The 13,766-nt window shown below is 50.1% G+C and overlaps 4 protein-coding genes across 4 annotated transcripts; 1 reads left to right on the plus strand and 3 right to left on the minus strand.

Annotated features, from left to right (window-relative positions):
* Positions 1-274: 274 nt before the first annotated feature.
* On the plus strand, positions 275-2,658 carry PtrM4_038840 (uncharacterized protein; the record flags this gene model as incomplete). The annotated part of the gene is made up of 4 exons (XM_066104300.1): positions 275-410; positions 473-1,927; positions 1,998-2,114; positions 2,171-2,658. 4 exons carry the CDS (start codon positions 275-277, stop codon positions 2,656-2,658), a joined length of 2,196 nt encoding a protein of 731 aa, XP_065958864.1.
* A 2,108-nt stretch (positions 2,659-4,766) lies between these two features.
* On the minus strand, positions 4,767-5,537 carry PtrM4_038850 (uncharacterized protein; the record flags this gene model as incomplete). The annotated part of the gene is made up of 2 exons (XM_066104301.1): positions 4,767-5,096; positions 5,151-5,537. 2 exons carry the CDS (start codon positions 5,535-5,537, stop codon positions 4,767-4,769), a joined length of 717 nt encoding a protein of 238 aa, XP_065958865.1.
* A 507-nt stretch (positions 5,538-6,044) lies between these two features.
* On the minus strand, positions 6,045-6,620 carry PtrM4_038860 (uncharacterized protein; the record flags this gene model as incomplete). Its single annotated transcript, XM_066104302.1, has 1 exon — positions 6,045-6,620. The coding sequence occupies one exon, from the start codon at positions 6,618-6,620 to the stop codon at positions 6,045-6,047; it is 576 nt and encodes a 191-aa protein (XP_065958866.1).
* A 2,681-nt stretch (positions 6,621-9,301) lies between these two features.
* Positions 9,302-12,438, minus strand: PtrM4_038870 (uncharacterized protein; the record flags this gene model as incomplete). The annotated part of the gene is made up of 3 exons (XM_001937762.2): positions 9,302-11,368; positions 11,420-12,013; positions 12,061-12,438. The coding sequence occupies 3 exons, from the start codon at positions 12,436-12,438 to the stop codon at positions 9,302-9,304; spliced, it is 3,039 nt and encodes a 1,012-aa protein (XP_001937797.1).
* Between the last annotated feature and the right edge of the window lie 1,328 nt (positions 12,439-13,766).

Here is a 13,766-nt window from a genome sequence, read left to right on the forward strand (position 1 = left end):
CTATCCCCGTATTGCTTAGTAATTGTGCTGGCCTGGGTCGTCAGCAGTCGCTTCCTTCACTGCCTTACACGCTAACAGACGCGCTCATGACGCGTGGAACAGGCTTATATCGTCTTCCATGGCGCGAAAGCGCGTCGCGTTCAGTCCGACGCGTCTTCAGGTACCTGGGTTTCTCAATCCTTGACGATTTTACCCAGCCCAATTACTATCTCTCTCGACGCTGTGAATGCTTACGAACAAAAGCTACTTCTCTACTTCTTGAAGCTTTCTAATCATGGCATCAAGACATACATGGGAGGCAGCAGATGCTGGCGTTATGCTTTGGCAGCCGGCTACGGAAACTGCATTGGACTTGATACCAGAAGAGCCACAGGAACCATGGGAGACACTGAAAGAAGAGGATATACAAGGTAAGTAGGACTAACTTGTTCCTCCTTCCAACACTACAAAGCAGGTGCTGACAGCGCCACAGATTCTCTAGGTGGTAGTCACGACGACGAGGAAGAAGTGATCCTTCCTTCCATCGAAAAATTCAGCTCTGGGACACATGTAAAAGATGAGCTTGTGCAGCATCTTTACACGTTGCGGTCATCGAGTCCGTCTACTGCTTGTGCTGACAAGGGAAGCCATATGCAAGACGCATCATCATCAACAATACGAGCTCGTTCGGTATCGTCGTCGACTTTCTCTAATCTATTATCCGGCATTGAGCTGTACGGGCAATCCGAGTCTCCTGTGCGGCCAACAGACGGACAGGATATTACTGGATCTCCACAGAGTCCCTCAAACTCAGCGAGTTCTGGGTCAGATTGGGCTGACTACGAGTTCGTTGCTTCCTCGCCTTGTCCTAATCGAGGACTTACCAGTCAACTACTGGAGACACCTATTGCGAACCCCCTGCAAAAGCCTTTGGATTCTGGGATGGCCACCTCACGAGAAACGACCGATACCGTACCACAGGCGGTGGATTCATGCGGTAGAGCAGCACTCATAGCATTACGAGGTTTAGAAAGAGATCCACCCCATCACTGGGACGAAGACGAAAGAGAGCTCCTAGTCATTCTCCATCGATGGTATGAAGACGCGACACCAACATCCATCTCACAGGTTTTCAACGCGGTGACCGGTCTACAGCTTTCACCCCGTATCGTACGAAACCAATTCAATAATTACATCTTGCTGTACGGCGGTCGGGCGTTCCCAGAGTACCAGCGGGTTATGGCAGTTCCTTTCTCTGACCCCAAGGTATACAATGAGATTCGCGATATTATTGATAATACAGCAATTGAATTTGGTATTAATCTACCGCGCAGAAGGGTTGAGGTGATATTCGAATCGGGGCAAGCACGGTCGGCCAAATCACCAAAGACGCGTAAACATTATAGGAACCTTGTTAGACGTGCTGCGGAGAAGGAAAGGGAGAAACTTCGCGTACTCAGACAACCACAATCCATGGAGCCAGAGCCAGAGCCAGAGCCGGAGAAACCTTTACGAGCCTGCCTGATAGGGCGGACGACTCTAGCTCCCAATCCTGAATGGGAAGTTGAAGACATATTCTTCGATGTAGAAGAACCTCTGGCTTCGAGGAGCATTTTGCCTAGAACTTCATTAATTGTTCCACATGGAACTCCATCAAGACCTCATCCTAGTACCCGTCACATCGGCTTCCGCGTCTGGGACGGGGATAGCAGAACCATGTTCACGGAAGAAGACGGCTTTGTTAGCGAAGCGTTTGCACGATTCTGGAGTGGGGATTATCCACCGCCTTTCTCTCCAGAAGAAGCACAAGGTCTCCAAGCTCTCAAGATCTTGACTAACCTGCATCTTTCCTTGAGTGGCGGTGCCTCGACATTTGTTTCCGTCTCGACTAGCCTCTTGCAGGCCTTGGTGAAAGCATCGAATATGAAAGAGCCAATAATCGCAATCAGTATGTGTCTCATTCGAGCTTTTCGCTATGGACTGAGAAAAACCAGCTAACATTATGTTTTCCAATATAGTAGCGCTAGACCACCCAGTTCTCAACGAACCCAACAAGACAATGCCCGGAGCGGAAATAATGCGGATGCTAAAGCGGGACGGGCTCGCTTTTTGGGCGAATTATAAAGGCATCGCTGGTAATCCGATAACACACTACCTTTTTCCTGGACTTTGCTAACAAAACACTAACTAGAACGAATGGTCTGGGCCGACGTACAAGCCGATGCTATCCTCTCACACTTCCCACTCGCAGACCTGCAGTCCCTCTCGAACCAGGACCAAACATGCAGTGAAATACTAAGCCTACAATGCATCCAGCCCGGAAAAAGAACCAGTTCTGTCTCGTCCAAAATGCGCGCCCAGAACAAGATGCTCAATACTACAACGGCCAAGGCAATGGCCGCTGTGTGTCGAACCTTTGGCATGCACCGCAAAAACGTGAGTCTGGCACATGTTCAAGGCTTGGTGGCTAGCCTGGTCGATTCATTCAGTGTTCAAGCGAACAGCGCCACAGATATTCATACTACGAGTTCTATTGCTAGTGCTTTTGCACTGGCGCTGCGTTCGAGAGTGCATCTTTATCAGCAGGTTATGCAGGCTTTTCAGGATGGTATTGGTCAGGGGATGGAGAGTGTTGAGTATTATTCCGGGAGAGGGCGTCGTGGTGCTGCGGGTATGTGATTGCGTGTCTGCTGGGTCATAGCGGGGTGAATATGTTGACAGCTTTGGTTTATCTGTACGATTAATACGCGAGAAGAGCGGCTTTGGAGCTAGTGACTTTTTTTCATGTGTAGTTTTATGCAAATGTATGTGGAACGGCTTGGGGGAATGGATAGGATGAAGATTGAATGGATGAATACTAAAATATCTACTCATCCTTGTCTCGCATCATTCACCCACCCGTTTATGGTAGGTGTCTCATCATCGTTATTGCCTCCCCTCTTACGACTAACCTAATGTCTCGTTATCTCTTCTTCGATACTGTCGTCACCCTACGCTATACTACTACTACTGCTTCCATCGCCTTGTCTGATCCGCCACCACCCATCCTCCACTTCCACTTCCACTTCTGCACCTACTTCCGTATCAACCCCCGTATCCGTGTCCCTATGCGTACCCGTCTCACCGCCATCGATCCCATTTACGCCATTTACGTGTGCGTGTTGATACTCATCTTGCATCCAAAACTCCCTTCCTAGATCTTGGATCGCAGACCTTCGTCTTAGTCTCGCTGTCTCTACTGGTATTGTTGCCGGGCCACCCACCACTCCATTGCTCTGTATCTCCCCAGCGGCATGTACGACAGTAGTGGCGTTACCGTCGTGCGGTATAGTAGTACCAGCACCATCACCATCACCATCGCCATCGCCAGCACCAGCTAAACTCCAAACCCCCACCTCCCCCCTTTCTTCTTCTCCACTATCTCCCCTCAACACATCACACTCCCACTCCCTCACCTCATCCCACCACCCCGCGCTTTCCCCAATCAAAGCCTGTCCTCCCCTATCTCCTTCCCCACGCTGGACACTCACACGTCCATCCCGGTTAATAGGCACACTAAACGCTGCATCAGCAAACGCCAAACCGCTGTCTATAATGTGTTGCCGCAGGATGGACCGGATTGCGCAAGGGTCGAGGGGGGGCGTGGTGTGCTGGAGGGTGAGGAGGAGGGGGGTGAGTGGGGGGAGGGTTTGGGGGGAGAAGAATATACGTGCGTTGTGGATTTGGCCGGGGGAAGGGCTGGAGGAGGGACTGGGGGAATAGATAAAGGGAGAATGAAGTGTGCGAGGTGGCGGTGGAGAAGCCGTACGCGCACTCCCATTCCCATTCAAACCCGAAGAACGAACTCCACTCAAACTATCATATAATAGATCCCGTATGTCGTCATCACCGTTTACGCGCACGTGCATAGTCTCTCCTAGCTCGCTGTTACTGTCGTCGGTCCATCGGATACTCGTCCTACGTGGTACATCTATTCTCTGTCCCTGGTCTTGCGCTTGGTCTACGTCTTCATTGTTGCTGTGCACACTTTCTGCTCCACTAGTTTTATGTGGTAGATCACGCGCGAGCAACATATCGAAGACGGAATCTTGTAGGCTTTCTGTCTGCTTGAGTGGTGGGGGGTATGGACGAGGACGGGGACGAGGACGAGGGGTGAGGAGGTATATTGCTATGGAGAGGAATGAGAGGAGGAGGAGGGGGGTGTTGGGCATGTTTTGTGTGTGCTTGTTACTGTCTGTGGATTTTGTGTTGCTAGAAGTGGGTTTCGGGAGTAGATGCTAGTGAGGGGTTGTTGGGTAAGAAGGTTAGGGGAGAGAAAGAAGACGGGGCTTTTGTGGACATTGGAGAAAGAGGGCGATAATGGTGTTATTGCTATCACATTATTGGTCTTTGAAGTTTAGAAGTTAGTTCTTGAATGCGCTGTATGTTGCTGTAAGCACAGCGTTCTAATGTAATGCTATCATGCAAGAGAAACAGACAGCGTCGTGTAGCCAAGTGCGTGTATGTACAATAGTGATCAAGTCCTTGTCTTCAATGCCCGCTCACTAGTTAGACACAGGGAAAAAGCATCACATAATCCAAAGCCTGTCATTCGCATGTAGAAGTCATAATCATCATTCAGCTAATCCTAGCTTACCATGTCCGTGCGCGTTTTGGCCATGTTCGAGTTTTGGCCACCCCAACAACATGAAGATACCAGAAAAATGAGGCTGTATCACCAGCAACAATAGCTATTAATGCGAAATCTTGTGGAGTTGTAGTAATTATATCATTGCGATTAACTTGTGCTACTTGTATTTACTTGATAGCTTAGTTTTGCGGCCAAGGCGGGTGGTACGCGCTGGGGCGGCTGATGCAGCCTCCTCAGCTTGAACATGAGATGGAACAACAACGGCACGTTTCTGACGCTTTCTAGGTAGCTTAGAGGCTTGTGAGGCCTTACGCTTACCCTTTTGGGACAGTTGTATAGCTTTTTCAGCGTCGCGAGTTGCTTTCTGGCGCTCCTTTTCAGCCTCCTTAGCGGCTCTCTCCTTCTCCCTCACTTCCTTGAGCCTCTCTTTCTCAACACGCTTCTCCTGAGCTTGATGAAGCCTATACAACCGAGCTTGCTCCTTCATCTGAGATCTCTCAGCTTTCTGAAGTTGTTCCTGTTGTTTTTGTTGTTGTCGAACTGCTTTATCGTCCCGAGCCCGATGGACCTTACGAGGAGACCAAAGAAGAGCACCACTATAATACTCATGGTTGTTGTTGACGTTTAGAGTATAGCTCTTCTTCCTATGTCTCTTTTTCACTAAAAGAGCCTCCTTGAGGTCCCTGTTTTCACTGCTTAGGATACTAAGTTGAGCTGAGATATAGTGGAGACTTCGGTAAATCTTCTTTGTATCCTTTGCGTCCTTATCTCGCACTTGACGAGATATAAGAGTCTTGATTTTAAGCCAGTCTTCTGCACTAAGCACAGAAGTTGAGCTTTCATCTGAGCTTGATGCCTCTTTGCGGAATCTTCGGAGTATAACCTCAGCGTTAGGTGGGTGTATCCCAGTTGCTTCAAACGACTTCATGATAGTTTGAGGTTTAAAAGCAGCAGCCCAGGCACTCCAAAAGAGAGGAAAGAAGTCTCCTTTCGTTACTGGGATAAGCCCCTGGCTTCTATAAAGGTGGGATGAAAGCTTAGTTGAGTAGGCAGTCGAGAGAGGCTTGAACATCCCAACATCAAGCGGCTGAAGCGTATAGGTTGCATAAGGAGGAAACACGAGTAACAGGATCTTGTGGTCATTGCAGTAGTTGATAAAATCCATAGTTACGTGGGATCCATGGCCGTCAAGGAGTAGTAATCGGTATCCTAAGCGAGCTTTCCATCTAGTCTCTCTCTCAAAAACCTCCTTAAGCCAGGCAAGTCCTATATCGTTGTTTGTCCAGCCAGAAGGGGATGAGCCGATGAAGACTTAGTGCTTTTCTTTGTTGATTGCGTCTGTCCAGCTCGATTGTAGGGCTCCAGCAGCTGACTGGAAGATAAGCGCTGGCGATAGAGCTGTACCATCCGAACAGATACAGGCTAGCACCGTCACCTACTCTCTAGAGCCATCCTGAACAGCAGCTGTAATCCCTTTTCGATCGTATATCCTCTTGTCGAAGACCCTTTTCGATCTCCCAGTTACCCTAATCATGAAGCCCTTTTCATCCATATTGAAGATGTGGGAGGGCTCTACATTGTACTCCTTTATCTTACTGTGTAACAGCTCGAAGTATAAGCTGTACTTAGCTCCTGAATCAGCCTTGTGGCGATTGCGGTCTATCCCGGTCTGCCAGCGTGAGATGAGATGGGTTGGGTTTCTGTTGATGAAGCGAGTAACCCAGCTTTCTGAAACCTCCCTACCAGCCAAAGACGACGCAAGGGAGCGTATTATTGCTCGTGTAGGGGGCGTACGTCGCTCAGTAAGCGTCGTAATATGCTTTAACAGTTCGGTTTCTTGGTGTGGGTGAAGGATTCTATAGGCGAGCGTATGCGGCTGGTTTTGGCCCTGGTGTCTTCGAGCTAGCGTACGGCGACCTACACCATGTCTTTTTGCGACTTCTGAGTACGAGAATGGTGCACCTAATGCGCGCGATTCGATTTCTTCAATCGCTTTTTGAATCGGATCCATGGTGGTGGAGTTATGACGTGTTCTGTATAGGTGATTGTTGTGTTGGGGTGGCCAAAACGCGAACGTGGCCAAAACGCGCACGGACATGGTATCAGAGCTCGAAAAACATCCCCAAAAACTTTTTAAAAAAAAAACTAAAAAGACACATGATATCGTGTTTTAACGTCAGTATCTCAAACCAAACGTACATTACACTGTCGGAATACGGTCAAGAACTACTACGCTTGACACCGGTTTTTATTGAAGGGTAATGTATGTACAAAATAACAACATTTACAACAACTTGACACTCAGTATAAGCGCTGCTGCGCGTACTACTGCGACAAGCTCTCTAATTCGGGAACGCACCCTTGGAGTCAATAGGGATTCTGGCGACGGGATTTTGAAGGGTCTGCGAGCAGTACGTGGGGCTAATAGGGACAGGCTCGAATCTGGTGCATGTGGTGTTGAGAACACCCTCGCCGTAGAAACCGATACTATTCAGACAGTTAGTCATTATTTCATCATTCAAGAACGTAGAGTAAAAAAAAACTTACCCGACTCCGAAAGCGTGGTAGAGACGCAGCCCGTAGCCGCTTTCGTCCTCGTTAGTTGCATAGAGGCCGAAGCTGTAAGGGCTGTTGGTGACGTTGGCAAATTTGCCGCACTGGTATATCTTTGAGAGGTCTTCGATAGAGTCGTTGCTTCTGCAGTCGAGGTTGGTGGCGTCGTTGCCGGTGAGGTTGAAGACGACGTTGTGGATTCCACCGTTTTGGAGGACGAGCGTGTAGGCTGTGATTGTAATCGTCTCCTCGAAGTTGGGATCGAGGCTGAGGGGTGCCGCGATGGCAGCGCCGAAGAGGGCAGCGAGAGCGAGGAACTGCATGTTGATGGTGATGGTGCTTGGTTTTCTGGTGGTGGAGATGTTCAAATATTAAATAGCTGATGAATTTTGGGGGTGAGGATCGTTAAGACGGATATTCCTGTTGTACTTATAACAGCGTTGCTAATATTAACTAACGGTGTCTTACTTGAAAGCTTGGTGATGAATGCCACGGATGCGGTCCCATTTCGTATTTTCTCCCCCAGCCTAAATTGCATCCGAGCAATGATGTTACTCCGAACGCAACGCGCCACGGCGGATTTGCCACGGCGACAAGGGGGTAACCTCCGAATCTACTTAAACGGCCGGAAGGTTGGCCGCTAGTGGCATGATGTAGATGGCAATGATCGTCGCGATTGGAGATTTAAGACTAGATTTCGTATACGCTGGTTGCGCTGTGTGATCCTTCATCAATGCAATCTGCAATCTTTCTTTTCTTGCATCTCGGCAGAACGACCTGGCGTGATACTTACGTACCGGCAGTTCTGGAATATGGGAATGGGAGAGGGACGGTAGAGAACGTGATGCTGGGCATACGTAAATTTAGGGCATCTTCGTCATCGTTTCAAAGCGCACTGCACTTGTGCTGGCAAGCTTGGGACCAACTCTTTGAGTGATCCTCTGAGGGTCTGATGGTCAACTCTTTCGATGAACGACCAAGAGGCCGTAGGAAAATTCCAGAGCCGCACACCGCACTCAAGCTGCAAGCAACAAGAGAGCCGGCCTAATAATAGCACACTATGGCGAGTGTTCTACCGGTTGGAAGACATGCCAACTCTACCCGGCGGATGCGCTTACTCGTGGAAGGAGTGATCGGCCCTATGTAAGCAACTGGCCGTGACTTCTGACAGAACATCACCGGATGACAACCACTCCCCACAACATCAAGACAAGATAAGAATCAGCAAACCGGTGCTCCCAATCTCTCTACCCCGATCAAAAGCGAAAGTTAGTGTGAACGTACGTCACCGAGACCACGCCTGCAGCGGGCGCTATCGATAGTTTGCACTAAAGCAGTTACTCGGATCTCGGCATCAATCGCTGGGTGAAAAGAGACCGAAATCATCGCAAATCCGCTCACGCCCGTTCTATTCTTAGATACAAGTGACAGCGGAGGGTGGACGGATTTCTGCGTTATCACCGCGTTTGTTCTGCGAGTGAGATCCAAGTATAGGTACAAGATGATCCGCTCAAAATCTGAGTCTTGCAATGGGAACCGGATGGTTGTACGTATCGTCCAGCGTGCGTCGTAGCGCAGTCACGCGTTTAAGATGGTGGAAGGCGAACACGAACTCTAAGCCCTCTAGCAACATCGCGAGGGCGGCCTCAGAACCTCTTCAAGACAACAACTGCCATCTATCCTGTCATAGCCGACTCTTTGACGTGTCGCTGGAAATACCTTTCTATACACTTGCAACAAACACTTGTCGCATCTCCCCTCTATACCCTAGAGTGAAATGTCATCGGTAGTATGGAGATCTACAACATCTATGACGGGGGTTTTGTAGGTCGCAATAGCCGTGTGGGGGTGCTGTCACTGTGGCAGCGTTGGCACTTACCACACAACTGTTGTGCAGTCAGCTTACAGAACGAACAACACATTGCCGCATACAGATAGAAATCCAAAGGTTGGTAATTGTTATTTATGCTTCATCGAATCGTGACTATTTTATTGGTACAAGAGAAGAATTACTCGTAGCTAAGAGGGTATACAACATGTTTGTTTGAAAGTTTTGGGAGCATGGGTACGAAGAATGCGAATCGCTAACATCGTATGGTAAGGATGCTCAAATTAGAAAGTACATGGCGGTGAGCATGATTACCGCCGCCAGAAAGTGGACTTCCTTCGCTCACTCTTGACGCTACGGTCTTCCTCTTCACCTGGCTTGGAAAGGCGAAACGAAGGTACCTTGAAAACTGTAGGCAATCTGGACATTGACGGCAGAGCAGAGCTCGCGTTCAACGGCGACGGCGATCCGGCGCTTGACCTTGCCTTTTGCTGTGTGAGGGTAGCTCTATATTGCTCCCAATAGCCACTTGGGGGCGAGCTAAAGGTTGAAGACCTTCCACGGTCTTTCTTTGAAGACGTCCTTTCTAAAGCTGATTGTATAGAAAGGCATTGCGAGGAAAGGTAAAGTTCCTCTTGTGAGATGAGCGATGGTGTCCCAAAAGGAGCAAAGGTACACTGTCTCTCCAAAGCAAGTTGTACGCTAGACACGGGTGCACATGGGGTGGACACGGCCATGCCGATGGTTGAGGTGACATCGGTTGGCTCGTGGACACTGTGGGTACGCGTTGGTTCAGTGTCAAAACCAAACTGGAACTCGTGTTTTAGGGACTGCTGCCGCAATAGCGGATGGATGTGACTCTCTGCTGGACTTATTGGTATTGCGACCGAGACAAGACCGCCCAATAAGCCGCTTTCCTCTGCATCGCTGGCCTTGGGGGTAAAATGCTCTCCGCAAGTGCTTGACTTTGACGACACTGCACTTGCTCCTTCGCTCCATACTGAGCTTCCTGTAGAACTAGTGCTATCCGATCGACAGGGAGGCTCACCAGTGCCGATGAATCGGCCCTGATTTGTGGGACCGGCATCAATACTGGCTATGGAGGCATGCCTGCTTCGTGATGCAGAAGGCGTTCGCGATCTGAACCACGATGTCTCAACCTTGTGCTCGTCGAATATAATCGATGTGGGGGATTGTTGGGAGTAAACGGAGGACGCCGGGCGTGGCTTTGCGAAAGGCGGAGAATATGGCACTGAAAGGTGTAACTCCTCACCGTATCCGTATAAAGTGGTTGGCGAGTATTGGGTAGTCGTAAGACTGTTCCTCCGCGAGCTCCGAGTGGACAGGGAACGAATCGCGGAGAACCGCACACACGATTCGCGCTGCGACTGAGACACTTTTAGTGGTGCAATCTCCAAGGACCCACGGCGGCTTCGATTTGTTGGGGTGAAATAGTCTTCCCTTTGGCAATCTGGTTGTATTGAATAAGAGGTGGCATGGGATTCCGAAAGGGTCTCGTCAATCTTCTCAGGTATTTGAATGGAAGGAGTCGCCAAAGGGGTTACGTCTCTGCTGTTTGTAGTCGATATTGCTGGTTCAGCAACATAACACAGGGGGTATTCTGGAGTTTCGGCATCTCGAACCTCCTTGGGAGACTGCAGAGCAGATAAAAGATACTGCAGAGTGCCGTATATCAACAGCCATCTCACTTTGCGTGCATCCATTGCTGTTATCTTCTCCCCACGCTGGCCGCTAGTCGCAGCATGAACCTCCTCGAAATGCATATAGGCCTGGACGATCTTGGATTCCGCCATATGCCGGCTTGGAGTGTTTGTCGCGGCTAGCAAAGCATCGCTCATCGCGTGATGGGTATGGGTCTTGTTGTGCTGTGTCGCTAGGGTCAGCTGCCTCAACGCTTTGTATGAGTCTGTCCTTTTGGGAGGCGGTAGGTATGTTGGTAGAAGCGGCAATGGGTGCGGTTGTGAGTTGAAATGGAGTCTTTGGTCGAATGTAACGACGTTCTGCAGAACGCATATGCCACCACTTGCGGGCTTTTGTGACGAAATATCAATCGTTGACTCGGTATCTACGAGATAATCGTAGAGATTTTTGAAGTCATAATACATCGACTTGTATAGAGCTTTGGGGAAGCTAAGGCCCTGTGGCGGTGGCCAATAACCGAACTTGTCGACGTAGAAGGTATGTAAGAATCGACGAAATCGGTCAAGATGGCTTCGAGTCGCATCAGTCAGCCCAAGATAGCTCGGCGAGAGGTCTTCTTCAAGGAAATTGCTAAGGGCAGTCGATACACGCCCAAGATGGGCACCGACCTCGACATGAGCTCTTGTGATTAAGGCCTTGGTGAGTCTCGATATCGCCTATAAGTTGGTATTAGTACTAGTCTTGATCAATGTACAGGGTCCTCGTACCGCGAATTCTGGGCTGAGAATCAGGCTATCGTTCATGCCAACACAATGGGCGAACGCGTCAACCCAAACGTCTCTAAGCTTGTAATGCTCTGCGTAGAAGAGACTCGCGAGCGCATAATCAGTGCACTCGACCAAATCCCGATAGCCTTGATTTTCAATGTAATCGAGAAAATCTTCGCGGTTGTTGACATCGCTAGGCCGGAAGAGACATAACCTTTCTTGGAGATCCACGAAAGCTTGACCCATGTGCTCACCCACTAATGGCTTTCCCAATAGGAAGGCGAAGAAGTTGCGAGTTGTGATATGCCACCTGAAAGCATTTTGTCGAGTGACCTCATTGGGCGTAGGTATGAAGAGTTCGACCGAACTTGCTTGTCGACTTGAATTAGTAAGTGAACTGGGCATTCGCCTTAGCGGTTCGGACGCAGTTGTCGATGTAGATGCAAGCTGAGCATCACACTGACTCAGCATGGCGCTGCATTTTTTCTGTCGCAATACTGCAAAAGGGATACGAAAAGACGGACCGCGCCGCGAAGCACCCTTTGCGTGCAGATGGACGTAGCAGTCACCATCCTCATACCACAATTCGGGGTCCTTTCGCGCTGTTAGCAGAGTCTTGGAGCACGATGGCCTCAACATACCCTTCTTAGGCCATGGTCCCAGTCTTTGGCAGTACGTGTCAAACCCGACCATCGTTGGATCTTGGTGGGTTGCATTGAAGCGTGGATTGTCGCAGAGCAACTCGAGGACCTTTGTCTCACTGTGGGCGCAATCACACTGGTCACGGTATCATGCCCAACAAAGCCAGAGGACATGCGACGGCCTACGACTAGGCTATGACGTGATATCGAAGATGTAAGTGATGGCTTTCGCGAGGGAAGCAGTCCGCCCAACGGAGTCACGGAAACTTCCTGATCCACGGACCTAGCTCTACCGATGGAAAGGCTTTGTGATCTCGATGGGGTGCGGCGGGGACTCAGAAGTTCGTGAAGCTCCTCAACGCTAGGCTTCCAGGACATGTCGGGCTAAATAAGAGGGTGCATGCGTGCCGCAGACTGCGATGCTCGACGAGCACAGACAGGGATTATCTAGCATCGATTTTCTTAGTCCCTCCGGTGAAGTCGGAACTAAGCAGAAGGTTGTCGCAGCCGCACGTGGGACAATAAGCAAATTTGTATGTCGATAGACCCTTGTCGCGCCTCCATCCTCGAGCTGTCTTGACTGCTAGGATGCGACGCCGGTTGAGCACCCACTGGCGCTTTTGTTTGGTGTGGGAGCTTCGATAGATGCCCGTAGAACGGATTTGCGCAATGATCTTCCCCAATGCGGGATCGGCAGTCAGTGGCGTGCGTTGGTCGCCTCCAAGTCGCCGGGCTTCCCAGCCGCCAGGGATTCGTCCTCGATCCGGGTGGTGTAGTGGTAATAGTAGCGCGGGAGGAAACCGTATCTTCTGAACGGCCCGCGTCATAATGGCAATGGCCACATATCGATGACAGAGGTCGCAAACGGCAGCATGAAATGGTTTCTGTTGGCCAAAAGTGACGGTGGTTGTCGCGATATGTGGCACGGCAGTTGGCGTAGCTGGGCATTTGGGGGGTGGCTACCTGGGGAGGTTCGCAAGGGTTTCACAGCTCCCAATTGTCGCAGCGATCCACCAGCGCGGGTGCGTAATGTTGACTTGCATGGCGATATCGCGTTCGAGGGTGTCGCCCGTGCTGTCGCCAGAGGGTGCGTGTCGCAACAAAGCAACGAATGATGATGCATATGTTCTTTTGATGAAGTCGGAGTGGGGAAGCCGTGGTGCCCGCCATGATCGTCGTTCTAGGCTCGTTGCAGGGCTCGGCTCTCCTCACTTGACTAGACCATGATCCCTTCACCCAGCCGCACACCAGCCATTTGCATCTGGGCCAGCAACAACGCATCTATCGATGCATGCACTGGCCTATCTTTTGCCAACGTTCGCTTGCTGTGGTGGCTGTGTGACCTGCTCGCCTCACAGCAAAGTCTGGTCTCTCTACCACAGGCATTCCAAACCAGGTACTATCTGCCACGGACGTTGGAATTATGCCTCGTCTGCCACGGGTCATGAAACAGAAGGTCTGAATCACTATACGACCCGTGATGCCGGGTCTGGGTCTGGTTCATGCCCACAACTTGTCAACATTACCCTTCAGTGGTGCGACTGGTGTCAGTTCTTTATGCCAAGTCCTGCCTGCTGCATGTACTGTGTACGTCTACTCGACGTCTTCATCTAGAAGTGCAACATCTGGCAACTATACCCGAAGTTCTGAGACAGCAATCTGATCATACGACGTTGTACAAGGCATACGACGCCTTGGAGTTTCCC

This window comes from Pyrenophora tritici-repentis, chromosome 10 (assembly GCF_003171515.1).
Source record: "Pyrenophora tritici-repentis strain M4 chromosome 10, whole genome shotgun sequence".
In the NCBI taxonomy this organism is placed as follows: domain Eukaryota; kingdom Fungi; phylum Ascomycota; class Dothideomycetes; order Pleosporales; family Pleosporaceae; genus Pyrenophora; species Pyrenophora tritici-repentis.